General features: G+C 44.6%; 1 protein-coding gene across 4 annotated transcripts in view; it reads left to right on the top strand.

The window, feature by feature from the left end:
* rerea (arginine-glutamic acid dipeptide (RE) repeats a) overlaps window positions 1-21,071 on the top strand; it is a 124,243-nt gene that overhangs the window by 76,849 nt on the left and 26,323 nt on the right. For 3 of the 4 annotated variants that reach the window (XM_085781775.1, XM_085781774.1, XM_085781776.1), the window contains exons 4-10: window positions 7,246-7,351; window positions 9,619-9,715; window positions 11,825-11,929; window positions 17,164-17,212; window positions 17,949-18,073; window positions 19,584-19,683; window positions 20,463-20,561. In XM_085781775.1, the coding sequence (XP_085637901.1) occupies window positions 7,246-7,351; window positions 9,619-9,715; window positions 11,825-11,929; window positions 17,164-17,212; window positions 17,949-18,073; window positions 19,584-19,683; window positions 20,463-20,561 (681 nt within the window). Of the gene's footprint in view, window positions 1-7,245; window positions 7,352-9,618; window positions 9,716-11,824; window positions 11,930-13,827; window positions 14,234-17,163; window positions 17,213-17,948; window positions 18,074-19,583; window positions 19,684-20,462; window positions 20,562-21,071 lie in introns of those variants that run through there. The other variant, XM_085781777.1, reaches the window with a different exon arrangement.

The raw sequence follows: 21,071 nt of genomic DNA, 5'->3' as shown, positions 1-21,071 counted from the left end.
CCTTGACCAAATCTTATTTGCTTTTCATATTTATTACTACCGTATTAACCTACACTATCGCCCGAAAGCTAAACGTCCATGTGTATGTGTGTGAATCATAACCAGGCGGGAGATCGATTAGCATTGGCTTAAGCAGGCCTTCTCATTTCCTGTCTTCCATTATAGCGCTCAATCAGCCCACAGCTCCTTCTTTGCCATACCCTGCTCAGGAGGCTGCCACTGGCAGTTGTACACACACACACACACACACACACACACACAGAGTCCGGATTAGCTGGCTTGGCAGACATCCAATATGACAAGTCCACACACACACACATACACACACAGAGCTTGATATTCATATCCTTTCCGTACGCCCCTCTCTGTGAGCAGTCCCCCTCTCTTCCTCCTCAGCAGTCGTCCAGTCAGTTTTAGTAAGATGTCTTATTAGCTCACCAGGCTATGCTAACAAGGCAAGGCTAACATAATGGATCACAGGCAAACAGGCTTCCAAACAAAACATCAGACCGTTTAAACACTTCGCACAAAACAAAGGAATCCTGTGTCGTCCAAAAACGTCAGCATTCCTCTGTGTGTGTGTGTGTGTGTGTGTTTCAGTGTCTCTTTTCTCTGTGTCTAACTCTGAATCCCGACTCATGGGTATTACCTTGAGACCAGGCAAAGTCTCTGCTCTCAAGAGAACATCCAGGGCTATACGCAAACACACACACACACACACACACACACCCTGGCAAACACACTGACACACACGCACGCACACACACAGGAAGCCAGGTATCAAAGCGAGGCGGCTTTGAAGTGGCTAAATGAAAGGCTGAAGGCAGAAATGACAATGTTTTCTGGCAGGCTATAACTGTATGTCTGGCTGAGAGGGAGATCTTGGAAAATAAAGTCAGTATTATGATCTGAACACCCAGATATGAGCTCTCCTAACCGCCTCCATCTGTCCTCACACAGCCTGCGTTTGAAGTCTCACTTGGATCTGCATTCGAGTCTATACTCTGCTAGTGCTGCGAGGATTTCTCACTGTGTTCTCAATACAAAAAAAAAAGAAGAAGAATGAAGTGACTGTGTGTTTGTGTGTAGCCTAAATCACCGAACACAAGTTGTCAAGTCCCCGGTGCTCCCATGTCTTTGTTTTGCAGCAAATTATTGTCATTATTCCTCATTCCTTGTATCCTGTTTCTTTCACCTTCTCGCCGCTGCTCTCTGCACTGTCACTTAACGTGTCTTAAATTTCTTTGCTTAAACCGCCGCGCAGCAGAAGTGTGTTAGAGGCAGAGACAAATATTTAAGTTGGACACAGCCTGGCTGTTTTATGGGGCGCGCAGCCGAGGCTGGTGTTCTCCATTCTCTCCGTCTAGAAGGAGGAGGGCAACGTGGTCAACGTCATGCGTTTCTCTTTATAATTTCCACCATTAATTTAACCTTCTCCCACACTGGGCCTCAGCTGAAATAAGAAAAAGAGAGATGAAACAAAGACTGGTGCAATTAGCCGCCTTTTGTTATCAGCAATGGAGTGAAGCAAAGTGTCGGATGCACCAGACCTCAGATGTGGTGGTCATGTGTGATGCTTGTGACTCTTTAGTGTATATAAAGTATGCCTGTGGTTGGCAGTATGATCCACCCGTCGTGGCCCTCAGCTCTCAAGTCTTAATTAATATCATCTGTGGGCTCCATGTGACTCAACAAGCGCTCTCTTTCTCTTTCTTCTCTCCATCTCAGCCGCCATCACTCTTTTTGCCTGGATGACAGGAGTTGGTTAGATGTGTTGGTTGGTGTACGCCGGCAAAATTGTACAGTGACACACATCTGTCATGAAGTGATTTATGTGTGTCTGTTTGATTTCTTGAAAGGGACGGTTTTTAAATTTAAGGCAGGCATGGGCGCTCATGTTCAAAGGCACGCGCGCACACACACACACACACACACACACACACACACACACACACATATGCACACAAAGAGCAACAAGAGCAAATCTGCCCACTTTCAAACAGCTAATGCTCATCCAATCCAATATGGAGCTGGGCTGACAGATGGGCCCAGTGTGTTCAAAGCAGAGGGCGCCGATTTAATATCCAAACAGGTCAAGCCAAAGAGAGAGACACCCCTGTGTAGGCACGGTGCAAAGGTCCTGCCAGCACCGCCACCACAGCTGGGACTCACCTCACCTCCCTCCTTCCCCCCTCCTCCTCCTCCTCCTCCTCCTCCCCTCTGCCTCCCACACTCTCCCCATTTGTTCTTGTTGCCAGGCGGGGAAGCAGACTGTGCACGAATCCTCCTCACACACACACATTGTTAATCGGAATTTGCTTAGCGTTATTAGTGTATGTGCCCAAAGAGAAGGAGGCTTTGGGGGGCGGGGGGGGTTGTCCTTTTCTTCCACCAAGTAGCCAAGTGCTAACTGTGAAGCCCATAAGGAGAGGAGGATTGCAGAGAGGGATCCTGCTGCTGCTGCTGGCTCTGACAGCCTGATTTAGAGGTGCTTTCTCTTACCTCTGACACAGAGTCCCAGCCTGCCCTGCTCTACTGCAGGGTTGGGAGAAGAATAGTGGTGCTTATCCTGAAAGCCTGTTATTTGTGTGTGTGTGTCTGTGTGTGTGTGTGTGTGAGAGAGAAAGAGCGAGAGAGAGAGAGGGAGCATTCTCTTGTATGTGTGTTTGCTCACACAGCATGCTGGCATTTCTTTTTAACAACCTCCTTTGTCAGTCACTGAGATGTCGAAGATTGCGTGAGCACAGCAGATCTCTTGTACCTCACCAGTGTATGTTCACACACATACAGTTTGTGTGTATGTGTGTGTGTGTGTATGTGTGTTCTGTCGTCCAGATGGAAGTGCTTATTGAGTGCTGGTGTGCTGGCAGATCTCTCTGTCTCAGAGAGAGAGCAGGAGAAAATAAAGTGAGAGAAAGGAGGAAAATGAGGAAGAGAGAAAGCCGAGTGGAAAACCCTTCCAATCAGATCCATCATCTTTGTGCGTGCGTGTGTGTTTGTGTGTGTTTATGCGAGTGTATGAGTGATCTTCCCAGCCAGCTCTTCCTGCCTGCCTCCCCTCTCTAATCTTATCATGTCGGAGCAGCAGATTAGTCCTCCCAGATCTCATCTCTGCCTCCAAATGCCACAATCAGCCTTTTGTTCTTTGGGTTGTGCTTACTCTCCCCTGGCGGCAGGCAAGGTGAACACTCCCACAATCCACCCTCCGTAGCGTTTTGAGCCTCCGCTTGTCAATGTCACACAGCCACCAGACCTGATCTACCGTACCTGAGCCTCCCCTTGCCCCCGGGGCGTCGGCTAACTAAGCTGTTAGCTCAGCAGCCGGCTAGGCTAGCTGAACTGCTTGACATTCCTGGCTATAACACTGAGCTGCTCGCTGCTGCTCTGTTTGACCTCCCCCTCTTTCCTCCCTCCCTCCCTCCCTCCCTCCCTCCCGTCATCTCCCTTTGTCTGTGTGTTTGGGGAATCTGTCTTTCCTTCCCTCCTTCTGGCTGCCACCTTCTGAAGGAAGTCATAGATCCTGGTTGCTGATGTCACCAGCGAGGGGAGGGGAGGAGAGGAGGAGGAGGGGGGGGCGTCACTAACAGGGTTAGCAGAGGAAGAAGAGAGTGTTTGAAAAGCAGAGAAAATAAACAGAGGTTTCCTGTTAACGAGGTGCACTGGGGGCCTGTCGTGTGGGAGCGGGAGGGTCTGGTTTTGTTTAAAGCAGAGCTCTAGTGTTACAGTGCGAGCAGGAGGAGGAGGAGGAAGAGGGCATTAGCTTTGAGGGTTACAGGTTGTAACAACGTTCTCTTAGTTTTTGTCGCAGCTCGGTTTGGCTGCGAGGCGAAGTGACCATATTGTGAAGAGAAAGCAGGGGCTCGCCGCCACTGTGCGCTGTTTGCAAAATATCCAAAGACTTACAGGAATAGTTGAGCGTGTTAGCACTGGTTTTGCATTGGAAGGCACTTTGTTGATTTCACACTCTCTTACTTGGAAACACAGATTTAATCCCCACACTCAGTCTTTTTAATCTTTTCAAGTGTATACCTCTACAGATTTCCTCCGTTAAATAAGAGCTGGTTTCTTTTCACATTTAAAGCCTTTCCTCATAAAAAAGGATAGTCTGCCCTCTGTATTTCCCTCTTCCCCCCTGGTCTTTGTCGTGGTGTGGTCATACACAGAGGCCCCGGCTCCAGAGTTGACTGCACACATGCAGCCACACAAAGAAAACTGCACAGCCATTATGGATCCAAGGGGCCAGCCACATTTAGCCAGTCAAAAGGGAGAATTAACCGACTCACACAATGCTCAGTTTGTCTTGGCTGCTTTTTTAGAAAAGCGTTCATTTACTTTTTTATTAACACGGATACATTTTGGAGTCATTGTAAAGGGAAATACAGTGTAAAAAGCTTGTAATATTTTCCAACTTACAGCGTGTTAAGTGCTGGCCCTCATATAATCAGACCCCTTTGTGATGCGTGTGCCCAAGAATGCCACAGGCCAGGCTGAGCCACTGGAGGGAGGGGAGTTACCATTGTGTTCAGCCCCAAAGCATGACTCTCAGATTTATATCTCCTCAGTGGATAAAGGGGGTAGCCTTGTACCCTGGGGGTTTCAGTGAAGCAGGAGGAGGATAGTTGTAATTTTAAGTCAGAGGAAATGAGAAGGTCTTGCTCCTCCTACCTTAATCCAACCGCCTTCTCTCTCCTCACCCCCCCACCCCACCCCACCTCTTCGTATCTCCTTTGCTCTGCTTCCTTGCACTTTCTCTTTTTATTTTTTCCCCCCTTGTTTCATTTCTTTCTCTCAGTAGTGGGTTAGTAAGTCTTTTGGCCTCTCCGCAGTGAGCAGCATTCCCAGGGTTTAGGGCCCAGGAGGAGGGAGGGCAGGGCCATGTTTAGCCTCTGGCAGGACAGACAAAGATGGCTGACATTGTGCGGGGCTCAGCTCTCTACAGGCAGCGTGGAATGTCTCTAATCAATTCAGCATTGTGGTTCCCTCTCATATGTTCTCTCTCTGTCATTTTCTATAGCAGGCTTAGCAAAAGCCCAGACAATGCCACTAGTAGTTCGTGTGGCGAGCCTGAGCTGTCGATCATCCCCCTTCATTTTCTCCTTGCGTTATCTACTCATTTTTCCAACCCTGCATGTTTATAGAATTGTGATAATTGAAAGCTATGCTTCACTCCCACTACGTGCTCCATATGTTACACTCTCAGTCTTTCTCTCCATCTCCCTCCCTCTTTTGCCTGAGAGGGCTTAACGCCGCTGTGAGCTTCTAAACAGCAATCTGCTCTGGAGAGCGGCAGCTACTCTGTAGTGACAAGGATACTGATGATAGCTGAAGTAACATTCGCTCTCTGCTTTGGTTCGTTTGGTTGGTTTAAAATAATGCAGGCTCATGAATACGGTGTTAAACCTGTGTGTGTGTGCGTGTGTGTGTGCATCTTTTTGCCTGCCTGTGCTTTTCTCTTTGCATCAGCCTCTACGTAGCAGCTCTCTGAAATCCCTTTGATTCTGTGGTTTTACAGGCAGAAAGTGAAATGTGCAGGTAGCACACTAGCAGCATTTACAGTCTCCTTAAAGTATTAATTATGAATAACACCGGATAACGAGTCACACCGCTGTGGCAGGCAGCCTGTTAATCTAGGAAGGCGACAGTGTCTGTACACTGGATAGACAAGAGGTTGGGATGGGTGGGCTAACTGCTGGAAAGGGGGAGGGACATGACGTCATTGCACACATTTCTTCACACACGTTGTATGTATGTGCTTTGGGGGGGGGGGGTGAGGATGTGTGTGTGTGTGTAGGGGGGTTCTGTGTCTCAATCCTTGAGTATGGCTCTCTATTGAATCACAAGCAAAGTGTGTGCGGTTGTGTGATGTTGCATGCGCACTGGCACAATCATTCAGAGCAGTAAATGAAGCTGACTGACTGCGTGCCAGCTGCTGTTTAACACGTCCAGGCTCACTCGCTCACCCATTCCTCCTCCCTGCTCAAGGTTGGAGAGAGAGGGAGGAACGAGGGAGAGAAAATGGTAGAGAGAGAGGTAGTGGAGTGGAGGGGTTGGAATGAGTGGAGGTGGAGGAGAGAGGGAGGGAGGAAGGAAGGAAGGAATGGAGAGAATTGGAAAACCAGAGGTGGGCTTGAGGGTTTAGGGGAGGTGATGATTTGCTTGGCTGCGTGTGCTCAGTCTCCTCCCCAGTGACATAACAGAACAATGTACTGTAAAGGCTTTAAATATCTTTACCCTGACCTCATGTTCCTGCACGCACACACACACACACACACACACACACACACACACAGATACAGTTAAGAGCCTGGAAAGAGCAAATGTTAAAACTGTCTGTCTTAGATTACCGGAGACTTTCCCCTGTCTTCTATTTTTCCATATGCTCATCTCTCCTGTTCTCCGTGGGTGGTGTCAGTGGTGGTGCAGGTGTCTCACTCGGTTAGTTCAGAGCAGTGCAGTGCAGCCAAGTCCCTAATAAAGATGGCTGGGGCCAATAGGATTGTGTCGCAGTCCAGCACCCAGCCCCAGCAGTCTCTCTAATGTTCTTTTCAAACCACTGTGACGGTCAGTTGGGCTTATGTGAAGGCACAATAAATATTTTATAACATGAAATGAAAACTGTATTTTGCCCTTTTCATCCCTCACCTCAGCACTGGCCTCAGTTTCTACCATTTTCTTCCCACCCCCCTCCTCTTTTTTCCCTTCACTATGTTTTTTCATTGACTGGTCCCAGAGAAGCTCTCTCCTCACCTCAGTGCTGCCCCTTGCTGGTTATTTTTGGAGTTTCAGCCCTTTGCTGACTTGCACTTAATTGCAAGACCAGTAGGTGGCAGCACTTCAGGAGTACAAAGTACAAGTATGTTAAAGATACTGTGCCTGTGCAATAGTGAGGGCTCATCCTTGAGTATTAGACAAACCACGGCAGAGGATTGATTCATAGATGGCACAAACTGAACACTTATCCATCCCCCACATGGTTCCCCTCTCTCCCTACTCCCCTCACCAATGACCATCCCATTGTTTACTTTATTAAGGCCCTAAATGCTCTGCAATCCCTTTTTAATTGACTTGGTCTCTGCATGCTTTCTTGGCATCAACCAGCGTGAGGCACAAACGACGCTGTTTGCCAAGAGACCAGTTTGTGACGTCATCATCAAACAAAATGATGTCTGTTTGTCTTAGCGTGGGATCTTTTTTTTCCTGATTTTTTTATCTCCTGCTTATTTGCTGTATGTCTCTGTGTTGCAGAGTAAACGGGACCATCTGTTGATGAATGTGAAATGGTACTACCGCCAGTCAGAGGTGCCCGACTCCGTCTACCAGCACCTGGTACAGGATCGCAACAATGAGAACGGTGAGACGGCCTCGTATGCACTGAGGCACACAGCCACACTTGTGCATACATACAGTGCACACACTCAGTCAGCACGCAAATGTAAATATACACTTACTCACTCTGAAACACCACATTCAGTTTATCTCCTTTACACACACACACACACCTGTATGTATCTGTTCTCCACATTCTTAAAGGGATAGTTCACCCAAAATTCAAATTTCACTCATTATCTACTCACCCTCATGTCGACTAAGGGCTGGTAGAAGTTTCAGAGTCCTCCGTGCCTTCTCTGAGTTATGGGGGGCTCCATGCAGCACTGCATGTCCATATGACGGTTGCAAACGGAGCTCACTTTTCTTCGTCCAAAAAGACACACCAAAAAACATCCAAATACCTCCATAGTACTCACCTGTAATGTCCCTCTTAATAAGTATATGTTTTAAGCTTGTTTGTAGCGGAAGCTCCCGGTGTTGCGCTGCCGGAATCTCGCGTGATTTGCGGAGCCGTGAACTGGGTGTTAATGCAAATCACGCGAGATTTGGACAGACTAGGAAGAGCAGTGCTGGGAGCTTCCGCTACAAACGAGCTTAAAACATATACTTATTAGATTTTTTTCGGAACAATTTCTCATGTTGGGGCTTCAATACAAGAGGGACATTACAGACGAGCACTATGAAGGTATTTGGATGTTTTTTGGTGTGTCTTTTTGGACGAAGAAAAGTGTGCTCCGTTCGCAACCGTCATATGGACATGCAGTGCTGCGCGGAGCCCCACTGTAACTCCGAGAAGGCACGGAGGACTCTGAAACTTCTCCCAGCCCTTAGTCGACATGAGGGTGAAATTTGAATTTTGGGTGAACTATCCCTTTAAGGGATATGAGAACTAGCTGTAAAGTGCATTTCACCCAGGAACCCGAAGACAGTGTCCCAGGCAGCCGAGCCAATCCCATTGCCCTGTCTGTTCCCAGGGTAACACTCCTTCAGGCCAGACGGCAGCACTGTCGAGTGTTAATAACCTACAGTGTCATGTGGCCCTTGACCACACACTCAACACCAGCGGTGCGAGTGGTCTCATCACACTCGAACACATACACATCTACAGGAACATAAGCACCGTCACTGTTTTAGCAACTGAGTGTCATCTCCTGTTGGCGAGAAAGGGACATGTGACATAGGAAAATAAGATTGACTTGCAATCGTTGGACCCATCAGTCCATATCCTTCATTAATATTTTCACAGACCGTCTTTGAGTCTTACAGGAAATATTGTCCCAGACGTGTTGACTCGAACGTCTTTGTTGCATTTGGCTGACGTGGTGAAAAAGCACCGAGTGTTCTTGCTATGAACAGTTTGTAAATGTGCAGACACTCTGAGTTTCATTTAAATTTTTCTATCTATTTTTAAAGCTGCAGACTTTCAGGTGTATTTCTCTTAAGAATGCTTCTATTCAAGCTCTGTTTTGAGTAAAAGCAGCAGTGTGTATACACATTCTAACAACACACACTCACCTGTTGACACATCCTGTTAGCAGTTGGCAGTTCTCGTTAGCCGACGTGCCCCCACTGGTTGAGCTTTTCTCAGTTTGCCACACAGAATCAGTCAACTCTAAATATATACCAACTAAAAACAACCTTGTAACCAGGGAACAAATGAAAATGCAATCATGGTTACAACTTAGCATGGTGTTGTGCTGTTTTACTTTTTTGTTGTACCTTTTTTTTTAATAATACCAGTATCTCTTGTGTCAGAGGCAAGGTTTTAATTCAGGTTTGTCATTGAGGTTATCAGACAAACACCACGTACACTGTTCCCTCCAGGAGCTGTTTCAGTGCAACTCGACACTCTGCTATCTGCAGTCGGTGCTCGCAGCTGGGACTCAGGATTATTAGAATTGATGTCACAAGGCCGCAGTACAGTGGCCACAGCACGCTACGACTCAGGTCATTTGTCAACGACGAGCCCCGGCTCATTCTTGGTACTGCTGATGCGTCTTAACCCCCGCAAGGGTCATTTCACTAGAGAGCTGAACATTATGTCCTCTCCTCAGGGAACCACACTTTATTGGCTTTATTGAATCATTTGGCATAATATTGACCTCCACAGAGGTACTTGTTACTTTGGATGTACACACAACTGTGCTCATGATTTTATTAGTGAGTTCAAATGCCCAAGCTACTTTATCTCCTTGTCATAGATAAATGAGTCAGGTGGTGGTCTTTAACATTTTATATACAGTATAATGTAGATATATATTCACTGAACCTGTGTTTTCCTTCCTCCAGACTCCGGCCGGGAGCTGGTTATCACAGACCCAGTGGTCAGGAGTCGAGAACTCTTTATCTCTGACTATGTGGACACTTATCATGCTGCTGCTCTCAGGTAAACAAACACAAGTACACACACGTCTAAATACACACACACACACACACACACACACTGGCAGCTTCATATTCTTAGGTATGATAGAAGATAGGGGCTGCATATTGTAGAAACACTATAAAAACAGTGAGGTTTATTTTCTATTACCATGTTTTATTACTATGATTTTAAGTGTTTGCTATCCAGTTGTACGTGAGTCACAGTAAACCACATGTATTATTTGTATATGTTTTAATAATTTATGATTACAGTAGAATTTTCTCTTGTGAAAATTAGACTAATCGAAACACTGTTTAAGACAATTATTTAGATTTTAAACAAATTCTGTTGTTATACAGCCTACTCAATTGCTATACTCAAAGGCAAGACAAGGCAATTTTATTTGTATAGCCCGTTTTTGCAAACAGTTTTTCTCAAAGGGCTTGACATGGCATCATAACAACATCCTCAAACTAGTGGTTAACACCATCTGTGTTGTCTTGGTTACACCACTGTTATGAAATATTCGGCTTCTGTGAACTAGACAAAAGAGCAAGAAGAATACCCTGTGCAGATGTATATTTCTTTTTTTTAAAGTATATTTTTTTGGGCATTTATGCCTTTATGGATAGTACAGTTGAGACAGACAGGAAACGGGGAGGCAGAGAGAGGGGGAATGACATGCAGCAAATGGCGCCCGACGCGGGACTCGAACCAGGGCCGACTGCATCGAGGATTGTGCCTCTATACATAGGGCGCCCGCTCCAACCACTACGCCACGCGACGCCCCTGCAGATGTATATTTCTGAACGGTCAAAATAGTATTAGGAGTAGTAATAATTCCCGTGTTTACATCAGCTCTTCATGATCCAATTTAAAATGCATCACAGCAATATTCAAATTGTTCTGACAGTAAATTTCTTTATATTATAAGTAAATTACAGATAAAGAAAACCTCTATGGCGGGTGATGACAGATGTAGATCACCTTTTATGAATAGTTACAGTGACTCTCACAGTGCATTACACCTTGAATCTTCACAAGGCTGTAGACTTTAATACGGTAGTTGTATTAGTTATTAATATGTACAACATTGTCACATTTGTATGAATATGATATGATAAAAAGCAATGCACTCTGCTTCAGTGCTCTGAGCAGGGGCTGTCAGTATAGACCAGACGTGTAAAGATGTAAAGCAAAGAATGAGTCACATGCCTCACGCTGCCTCACATTAAATCACTGAAATGGCTCTGTATCCACTCCCCCATACACTCACCTGTTAGAACATGAGCCCCAGTAGAAGAAAGCTGGCGGCACATACACACTCTCTATGCATAATGTCAGGAGAAAGCACACAGGGTTGATTATTTTCTCGCTGTGAAATCATACACTCTGGGTTTCTGCATCCGTCTCCTCATCCATTCCTTGGCTGACCACCGTTCCCTCTTCTCCCACTTCCCTTTCTCTTTAACCAAAACCATGTGTGAGCAGCACGGCGGCGGGCAGTCAGAGCCATTTCTTACAGAAACCACTGATTTCAGGGCAAATTAGCTGCAACTTCTCCTACACAGAGCACCCTTTGATTTGACTTACTCTCTAGGCTTTAGATAAACGGGAGGGAATTCCAGTGGGATGCTGTAATGCCGCAGCTCTCTGAAGACGGCCCTCCTTAGCACCCGTTAATCTTTTCAGAGGGAGGAGCTGTTTCTCTGCGAGGCAGCCCAGCTCCATACTGCCTGTGATGTCTGTTATTTTGATAAAGCCAGACACCAGGGTGCTGGAAACAGGAAATGGTATTAAGATGTGGTCGAAGCCTCAGTCCTCTCTGCTCGCTAGGGGGTTGGGGGGGGCACAAACGGGTTGAATTCCTGTCCGGATCACTGCTGCGTCTGTCTCTCATACCTCAGCTGCAGCAGATGAGGCAGAGCTGACATGTTCAGCTGGTGTTCACAAGTTCAGTAGCCAGAATCTGATATCTCACAGCAAAGTCAGCAGGTACTGACAGGCACTAGATACCCGCTGCTGTGTTTGTCACCTCCGGTAGATGAACAACACAAAAAAAGTCTCCAAATCAAGCTATTGTATCATGTAGTTGCTTCTGTCTAATAAAGCCTGTCTTTTCTCTCACAGGGGGAAATGCAACATTTCCCATTTCTCTGACATTTTTGCTGCCAGGGAGTTCAAAGCCCGCATTGACTCCTTCTTCTATATCCTCGGATATAACCCAGAGACCAGGTGAGGACCAGTCTCTCCAGTCACTTTCACTGACACAGTACATTCTTAATCCTCTGAGCTACTCTGACATTATCTCGTCTAATGGTTATTTTCAGTGTGTTCTCAATTTATCACTACTTTGGTCCAGAAATTGTGAAGAAAAAAAATCAATAAGATGCTTACAAGAGAAAATGCTTTTTACTCCTCTGACTCTTATAAACTTAGAGCCAGGGCAGTGTAGTGACATAAAACAACTGACACGATGAGAGGAGGATAATGATGATTCAACATGTTGCTGTTGTATCACAGAAATGACCAAATTATACACTCGTAATTGGACCGAATCTTGTTTGATGGCACCACTAAACACACTCAGAATAACAACAAAATGTTGTGATATTTGCTTTTGACAATGTCAAACCCAGTGACAAAACGCTTATTAAAATGAATGGGACATATTCTTTTAACACAGTAGATTATTACAGAAGTAATTTTTCATTACTCACGAGGAGCACTCTGCTTTTTTGGCTTTGGGTACAAAGTGAGACGTCTAATGACGCTGTCTACTCATTATTTCTGACAATGTTATCAGTGCACAAAGAATGGTCCTAATGTGGTGTAATTATGGGAATGAGCCAGGGAAACCCCCATGGCTTTCTAATTGTTTTGTGCTTTTGTTGATATTTGTCAAATTGCATGTCAACTTTTAATTACCGATCTTTTACGTTAAAATTGAAGATGGAAATGGAAAAATCTTCAAGGAGATCATCAGTTGCATTTGAAGTCGTTTGCTTGATCAGCATGAAAGACCCTTTTTCACAGAAGACATTTTGACACATCACAGTGGGAAAAAGTACAACTGTGGAGAATAAAATGAATGATTAGTGAATTTAGCTGCTTCAGTTTGAGGATCCTGGTGTTGCGGATGCTGGCTCACTGTCAAGGCTCACTGGGAACAGTGCCACCGTTAATGTCATTAGTAACACCTATGCTTTTCCTGCAATGACAAGTCAAACGGCTGCTGTGTAATATCTCATCCTAATAATGATAATTACTGGATGTGTTTCATCACGCCAAGAAGTGGCATCACGGATTACTGATTCTTTTTGTCTAGTATTAATATTGCTTTTGTAGTAGTACTTATGTGAATGATGATGATGACAATAATAATAACACAGTAATTTGGGATTAATAGTTCAATTTAGCATATCTGTGTCACCAAGCATTTAGCATTTTAGTTTGATAGTGTATACTCTTACTGTGTATTTTTCAAAGACATAAAGTGACCCTCGTTCACAAGTAGTAACCCTTCTCCCCTCACTTTAAATGCTGGTTTGCTCACAAACTTGTTGGTAAATAGACGTTTTTTATGTTTGAGCTCTGTCAGCTGACAGCATTGGAAAATGGTTGAATAGATAAGTGTGATGGATCTCAGCAACCCTCATTCTTTGTGTAAATGCATTATTACAGTACACAAAATTGTTGTTGTGTTTTTATTGTGTTAAAAATACAAAGGTAGATAGCGGCATATTTTGAAAAATCATGTCACTGATATCTTATAATTTACCCATGTGTCATTTGGTATTTCTATAAGTTGATTTACCCAGATATAGTCTACACATATACAGAAATACCTGAATCTCTAAAGCACTTGTGGGGCTTGTTGGATGTCTGCTGCTGCTGCTGCTGCTGCTGCTGCTGCTGCTGCACATGGTGACTTGTTGAATTAATGTAGTGAAACATTAATGAAAACTGGTGAACCCGCATTGTTTAAAACCCCTCTTGTGGTGTTTGGGGAGTCTCACGTGCAGCAGTGACAGCTGGACTTGTTATTGGTGCTGAGGGTTGCCAGTTGGGAGCCCCCTCCTTCAGGGCCCCTGTTCAGTCTCGGTCTCCCTCCCTCCCTCCCTCCCTCGTCTGATCGCTTGGTATTCTGAGCGGGGTGTCTGCAATTTCACTCTTGTTTATTATGGCGCTGACATACGAGGAGAGATGAATTCCGTATCCTGCATGCATACATGTCTGTCCGCCGCCTGCCTCCGTGTGTCTGTGTGTGTGTGTGCGCTTGTGTGAGGTCGCAGCACATGCTCAGTAGTGTCTACGGAGAAGCGAGCCGAGCTTGCGACGCCGTACGTGCAGGCTGAGGTCACAGCACAAGCTCAGTGAATACCTCTCCGGAGCGAATGCGTGGTTCTCCATTTTGAGCACCTAGAAATAGGTGGGAGAGAGGGGGAGTTTAATTTCCAACGAGCATTACACACACAGTGTCACCACCCAACCTTAGGGCTCGATGTCAGAAATGGACGATTTGTTCAGTCCCCGGAGGTAGGTCTGCTATCATATTCTCGTGCTTTCTCGTGCTCGTTATTAGTTTGTGCGCGAGTGTGTCGGCTCGTCTTATTTCCATGAGTCGCGCATTTCCCCTCCGCTGCCCGGCCAGAACTGCAAAAAAAAAAGAAGAAGAAAAGAAAAGAAAGAAGCTGTCCGCATCACTGGCATTATGTGCTCCCTCTGTGTTTGTTTGTGTCGGTGAGGTGGGTGAGTGGGAGGGGGAGCGAGCGCTAAGGCGAGGAGGCTGCACATTGTGTCGGTAGACGGACGCTGTTGAACACACAGACTGTCACTGCAGATCGCATACCGTCACGCGTTTTGCGCTATCATAAAGGCAAAAAAAAACCCCCCGTCGCATCACTCCGTTATTATTCACATGTTGCCATTAGAGTCCCCGTGAAAGCAGCGGTGTGTGCTCGTGTGATGCTGCTGAGATGCGCCGCCACAGCATGCTTACATGTCGGCGGTCTGGAGCAGCAGAGGCTTCCCCCCCCCTGGCTCCATTTTGCAGCTCCTGTTTACAGTCGGGGTGACATGGCGCATGGAGCCGCTCGCAGGGGGTGTTTGCACACAAAGCTTGTAGTCGCACGCCGCTTGTTATGGTTTCTTAAAGACCATGAAGTTGGGGTCTGTTTTTGCTGTGCTGCAATTATGTCAGTGTGCCACAGACGCGCTCTCCGATTGGCTGAAATTGATGGAGGGGGCGGGGTTATCCTTGATTGCACACACACCAGACACAAGCACAAAGTTGACCAGCCTGTCACGTTGTTGTTTTGGGTTTAATAAGTAAAGCCTGTAATTACTTGACAAGATTGCTGCTAATGCTTTGTTAGATTTGAACTTGTTGTGTGTATCAAATGGGCTTGTTTCACATTGTTTATCGTGTGAAGCTGCAGCTTTGAGCAGATTATTGGAGGAAAAAATGAAACAATAATACTAGACACAGCATTATGACTAATACTTGTCTGTGTTACAGTGATAATAATTCTTTAAAGATGTATGCATGTCTAAGCTATTTTAGTCAGTCATCTATTTCTCCAGATACCTACAAGAAATAAAAAATAATTTATTGATAATTACGAGGTGTATTTCAGGGTGTGACAGTATTGTTGACAGTGTAAATTTAGAATATGCTGCAAAGTATTTCTCCTGTTCTGTGAGCTCTGCCTGTGCAAGTATACCTGCCATCCCACAATAATTCTGTATTTTGCCTCCTCTCTCAGATTTTTGTCTGGATGTGGACTCTCTGCTCTCAGCGTAAACACAGCTAGCTTCAAACATATTGTTCTTATTCTGGTGCACAGGTCCTCATTTGTCATCCTTACAGCCTCCTGCCAAACACACTGTCGAGCTGGCCAACTGTACATTATAAGGAAGGAACGCATTTCAGAGCTTTCTCTCAGACCAGACTCGTACATATACACAGGTTTTCTCAGTTCTGAGATTCACATTAATGTGTTCAAACCATTCATTATTGTAGATTAAAAAAAAGTTTATAAACTAAGATTATGAGACATTTTATGGATTAGTAAAAAGCAGGATAATATGTCTTTCTTCCAAGCTTCATTCGTCTCTAATAAATCCAAGGAAGTGGTATATTTGTGTTCATGCTACTCACTAGAAATAACTTATTCATACAAGTAACAGCACACGAGCCCTGGCTTAAAGAAGGACTGGCGTGTTATGAAATTGTTCCGAAGCCTTAAAGAAAAGAAAAAAAAAAGTGCTGATGATGTAGGAAACTTCCATATTTTATTTTTATCAACTCTGGTCATTGCTTTGGTTTTTTTTTTTTTTCCTACTCTGCCAAGTTCTGATTGCTTTACGTTTAGTTTGTCTTATCTGCTGCGAATGTTTGTAATAAAATGAAATGAAGTATTTCGACATGTTCTCGAGCAGCAGGCGGTCCTGACTCCTGGCAGGCGCCGGGGGTCATTCACCGCTGCTGAAATTCAGTTTTTTTGGCCTGTGTTGATACCGTCAGTGCCAGTGCTCCTGTCAGCCATAGTTCATAACAGTATGGATCACCCCAGTAATCACTCTCTCCTGTCTGACAAGAGGTGGAGGAGGTCTGTTGAGAAAGAGGAAAAGGGGGGAGTGGGGGTCAAAAATGCATCCGTCATAGGGTTTTTGTGGTTGGAGGTCTGTAAAGAGACCACAGGGCTGCGGCCTCTTAGGTTTCCACCAGGTCTGCATGATGGAGTGCGAGCTTCTCTGGGTGCAAATCACGCTGACAGATTCTGGGCCGCCCCGCGCTCGGCTGTATGAAAATCGGCGCTGTTACCTAGGCAACAGAGGGAAAGGCTTTTCAAAAGGAACATCTTGTCATTTTCTTTAATCCATTGCAGCTGGAGATTCGGAACACTATTATTAAATTGCAGTTGCTATGGCTACCAACGTTTGTACCAGCAGCCGTTTCCGAGGCTCGAGCCCTGCATATCCAGAGCCACCAACACCCCCTCCCGCCCCCCTCGCCCCCGCCCCCCCTCCTTCCTTTTAGGGGATTCTGTTTTATTGCTGCATCCGCAATATCAGGCCTGCAAATGTGCTCTGCTCAGCTCCCTGTGCCAGAGCAGTCTCAGGAATATTCTCCTGAAACCCTTATTTGCTTTTCCGAATAAAGCGCTATGTACTTTGCTAACATGTTACTTTACCTTAACAGTTTCCATAATAGAAAGTGCTACACTCACCCCCCTCTGAGGATATATTATCTTCTCCTGGTCGTCAATTGTTAGTTTATGACATTTTCTTCCCCCCTCTGCTTTGACGCTTCAGTCAGTTATGATACCCAGTTGTGACTCTTTAGTTTGTGCAGCTGTTTAGCTGATTCAATAGACACAATGCAGGCAGATTTCTTTCAGCCAGCTTTGAAATGCTGCCAGATAAATATTTGGTTTCAATCTGCTCTCTTTGTCTCCTCTCAGGCGACTAAACAGCACACAAGGGGAAATCCGAGTGGGACCCAGTCATCAAGTAAGTCACTGAGACACACACACACATATACACACACACACGAGTTGATGAGTTGGGTGTTGATGCAAGTTTCTTTCCATGTTGGCAACAAGACACAGCCTCTGTGTGGATCCCATTATCACACAATTAGCTGAAATCTGATAGATTTAGTCTCACTCCTGGTGTCACTTGTCATTTACGACGATCAAATCCGAGCAGGAGGTGTGGTAGCATATTAATGTCCTACAGTTCAGCTTTACTATGCCACAGTCATTAAACACATGATTGTTAGGTTCTCATTGCAGTGCTGATTTCCTGTGCTCTGTAAAAATGTATCAATATTTAAAAAGGAAAAAAAATCTGTTTAATTAAAGAAAAAATACTGTTTAATTTCTTGAGCAACAGTATGGATTATGACACTTTATTTTGCAACCACTGATAGAATCAAATGTCCTTTATCTCAACATATCAGGCTCAAACCTGCTGTAAAACCTGATGTAACTTATGTTTGCAGTAACGTCTCTCGTCAGTCAGTCCTGCAGCAAGGACAGAAAGTCATCCGGGTGGGGTAGTCCTGTGTTGTGTTAAGATATTGAATCATTGTGACTGTAACTTGTCCCCATTCCCCGCTGCCACCACTCAGCCATGCAGTGAGGGGTTGATGACAGGAGGCTGAAAGTTGATATTTTCTTCAAGCTTGCGTGCTATTTGTAGTGTGACACCATCTGTCCCTCTCTTTCTTCCTGGACTTAATTAGGCCAAGCTCCCAGAGCTGCAGCCTTTCCCCTCTCCTGGTGGCCACGCAGTGACCGAGAATGAGGAGCTGGTCTGGATGCCAGGGGTCAATGACTGTGACCTTCTCATGTACCTCAGAGCCGCAAGGTGAGCGCCGAGAAGCAGAAACGCAGACTTGTTCCCACAGGGTGAAGCCTGCTGAACTGTGGGAGAAATCTATTAACGATTAGGTTAAAGGAGGATCATTGATAAATAAATATGTAGCTAACTTTTCCCTGAAGCAGTAGACGAATCCCTGAGTAGCTGTGTGAATTAAATACTTTAAAATGAGGAACACATCACGTCATCATCACAGAGAGTAAAACTTCTATTTTTTTTTTTTTTACATTTGTGACACAACGGCAGTAGCTTCAGTTTGCCACCACTAGCCTTTTAGCGTCAAGAATAGTCGAATTAAACTTCTCTAATTTCCCGTAGCCTAGTATTTTAATGCCACTTATTCCTCTAACACTTCAACAGGTGTGCTTTCAGGAGATGAAATCATTCATCAGCGCTAGCTGAGATGTTGTTGCAGTGAAAGTGATATGTGTTAACAGGTTTCAGTGCTATGTTGTAGTTAGGGGCTGCAGTGTAATTAATCACCATCTGTCACCATGAGAGACAGTGTTAGAGAAACTCTACTGAGGTCTGTTTTTATCCGGCGTATTTGTTAAACATAGTTCATTTAGCTTTTCCGTATTACATAGATTTTCACTGTACTACATTTGTTTACACACGGATTATAACACATACAGAAAGCTTAATGTTAAAGCCCCGCTCTGGGGAAAAATGTTCTTCTTGTTGGAACAAGTGCACCGGGGCAACATCAAACATGTTTTTTTTTTATGACAACAAACTTTGAAGTGTAATAAGAGTGGCTAATAATATATGTCTCCTGTAGCATAGTGTGATGAGAAATAAGATTTAGTGCAGTACGTAATAGGAGAGGTGACGTAGAACAAAGAGAAGAAGGCTACTGATGTGGTTCAGCACCAGCTACATCGACCTCTGCCTGAAATCTTTCTTGTTGTGATGCTGTGTTTTGGTTCACTGTTCTCAGTCCCATACTCACACTTACCTTCAGTATTTAATGTGGTAGTTTTCTCAGTTTAAGCGATTCCTTGTTTGATTATCAACCAAAACATCAGCCATTTCACTGTACCCCCAAAATTTTCATCTTACTCCAACATAAGACCTGATAAAGTAGATAAAGCAGACCTGGTACCACAATATGCTAGTTTTATTTAAATAATGAATTGATTATCTACTTGCCACTTGTTTTTCTTTTTAATGACCAGTTAATGAACTACTGTTTAATCTCTATTCCATTCATGACCAAGCTAGCTATTTTACCAAAGCCTGTGCTCTTCAGTATTGTTTAAATAGTGTGCTATTTTGTTCTAGTCAGTTGAATTGAATTTTAATTAAAAACATTTTTAATGTTTTGACATTATGCGAGTAGCCACTTCAAAGGTAATGCCTGCTTTTTGTTATCTCTGCTGTGCCAGTGAGACATGATTTAACAAAGGACATTAAAGTCAGTAAAGTGAAATAACAGCTCTGTTGCCAGTCGTCAGTGGCCTTTTTAATGTTGTTCTCATCTGTGTTGTGTTCACAGGAGCATGGCTGCCTTTGCAGGGATGTGTGACGGAGGCTCGACAGAAGACGGTTGTCTAGCAGCCTCCCGAGACGACACTACATTAAACGCACTTAACACTGTGAGTAGCCATGCGTCAAGTATATCATTATGAGTCAGGTGTTGACAAGAGCAAAACAACAAAACAAAAAACAGCACATTTTTCGGTTTGATCTTATTTGAATTTCAGGTATTTTATTCTAAGCTTAGCTAAGATGCAGTTGTGCGGCGAGGGGCCACGATAAGGCCACGGAGCCGGTCGAGTAGCCCCCGGTAGCAAGCCCATCCTCAGAAGCTCACAATACATCAGGCGTAATGAGAGATTTGTCCGTCAAACTGACAATGAATGCAGAGGAATCAAGCACAAGAAAGAGATTAGAATCATCATAAACAGGGCATTTATATTCCGACTCTATAAACTGGAAAATTAACATAGCGGGCAGGTCATTGTCTCTCGACCTTCCTCGCTATTTGCAATTCCAATGAGTAATGCTTGTTTATTCTCAGAGGAAGAGCTCCAGCGCTGCCTGTTTCACCCAATTGAATGTGACACAGGGCTTAAAGCTGCACAGCCATCACCTCTGTCACCGCGTTGTTTATTTCCAACCTGCTTCTTGGATCTTTTTGTGGCATTTCTCTCATGTTCTGACTTGGGCTGAGATTCCTGGTAAAAAAAAAAACCTGATCCATTTGCATACACATGAAAGATCAGATCAATAAAACGTGTCGGCACAAAAGCCCACGTGTGTTTCTGTTAAAAAGATGTGTGTCGATAAATACATCTTTAAATATCTAAATGCATCATTTGATAGTCTTAATAGCTTGCTAATGTTTTTTGTTCTTTTCTGTGATGGTCCACAGCTTCATGAGAGCAGCTATGATGCAGGCAAGGCTCTCCAGCGCCTGGTGAAGAAGCCAGTACCCAAACTGATAGAGAAATGCTGGTCTGAGGATGAAGTGGTAAGAGAGACATTCTTTTAATTTGGAAAATGTGTGATTAAATGTGTAGTGCATGAAAATAATAATTTAGAAGCCATATATGATGAATAGTTTCAGGGGAATCTGTACTTTTGCTGGCTTTTCTTGGTATTTTTTTGTGTGGATACCTGCTGTCTGTCAGATTTGGCTTTGTGTCTTTAGAGGGAGCTGTTGAGAGAGAGTTAAAACAGAACAGGGCTCTTGGCCCAGGCTCACAAGACCAAAGTAAAAAAACTCGTCAGTTTCCAGCTCCTCCAAGGCTCAGGAGCAGCTGCATCCTGTTTATCACTCACAGAATAAATCTTTAGCGTGGAGGTCTGGAAAGGGGAAAAAGATTGAGGGCTGGTAATGTTAGCCTCCATTTGAATTTAGATGTGAATTTCACCACAGCTGTTGAAGGGCTAGAATCAGAAAATGGCAGCCTGTCTCCCTGATCAAACAGGGAGGGTAGCAGGGGGAATGAAAGTGCTGGATAACACCGTGTCAAAACGA

This window comes from Trachurus japonicus, chromosome 7 (assembly GCF_045865225.1).
Source record: "Trachurus japonicus isolate A0001 chromosome 7, Traja_1.0".
Classification (NCBI taxonomy): domain Eukaryota; kingdom Metazoa; phylum Chordata; class Actinopteri; order Carangiformes; family Carangidae; genus Trachurus; species Trachurus japonicus.
The sequence above is the reverse complement of the archived record's forward strand: the minus strand, read 5'-3'. Positions and strand labels throughout refer to the sequence as shown.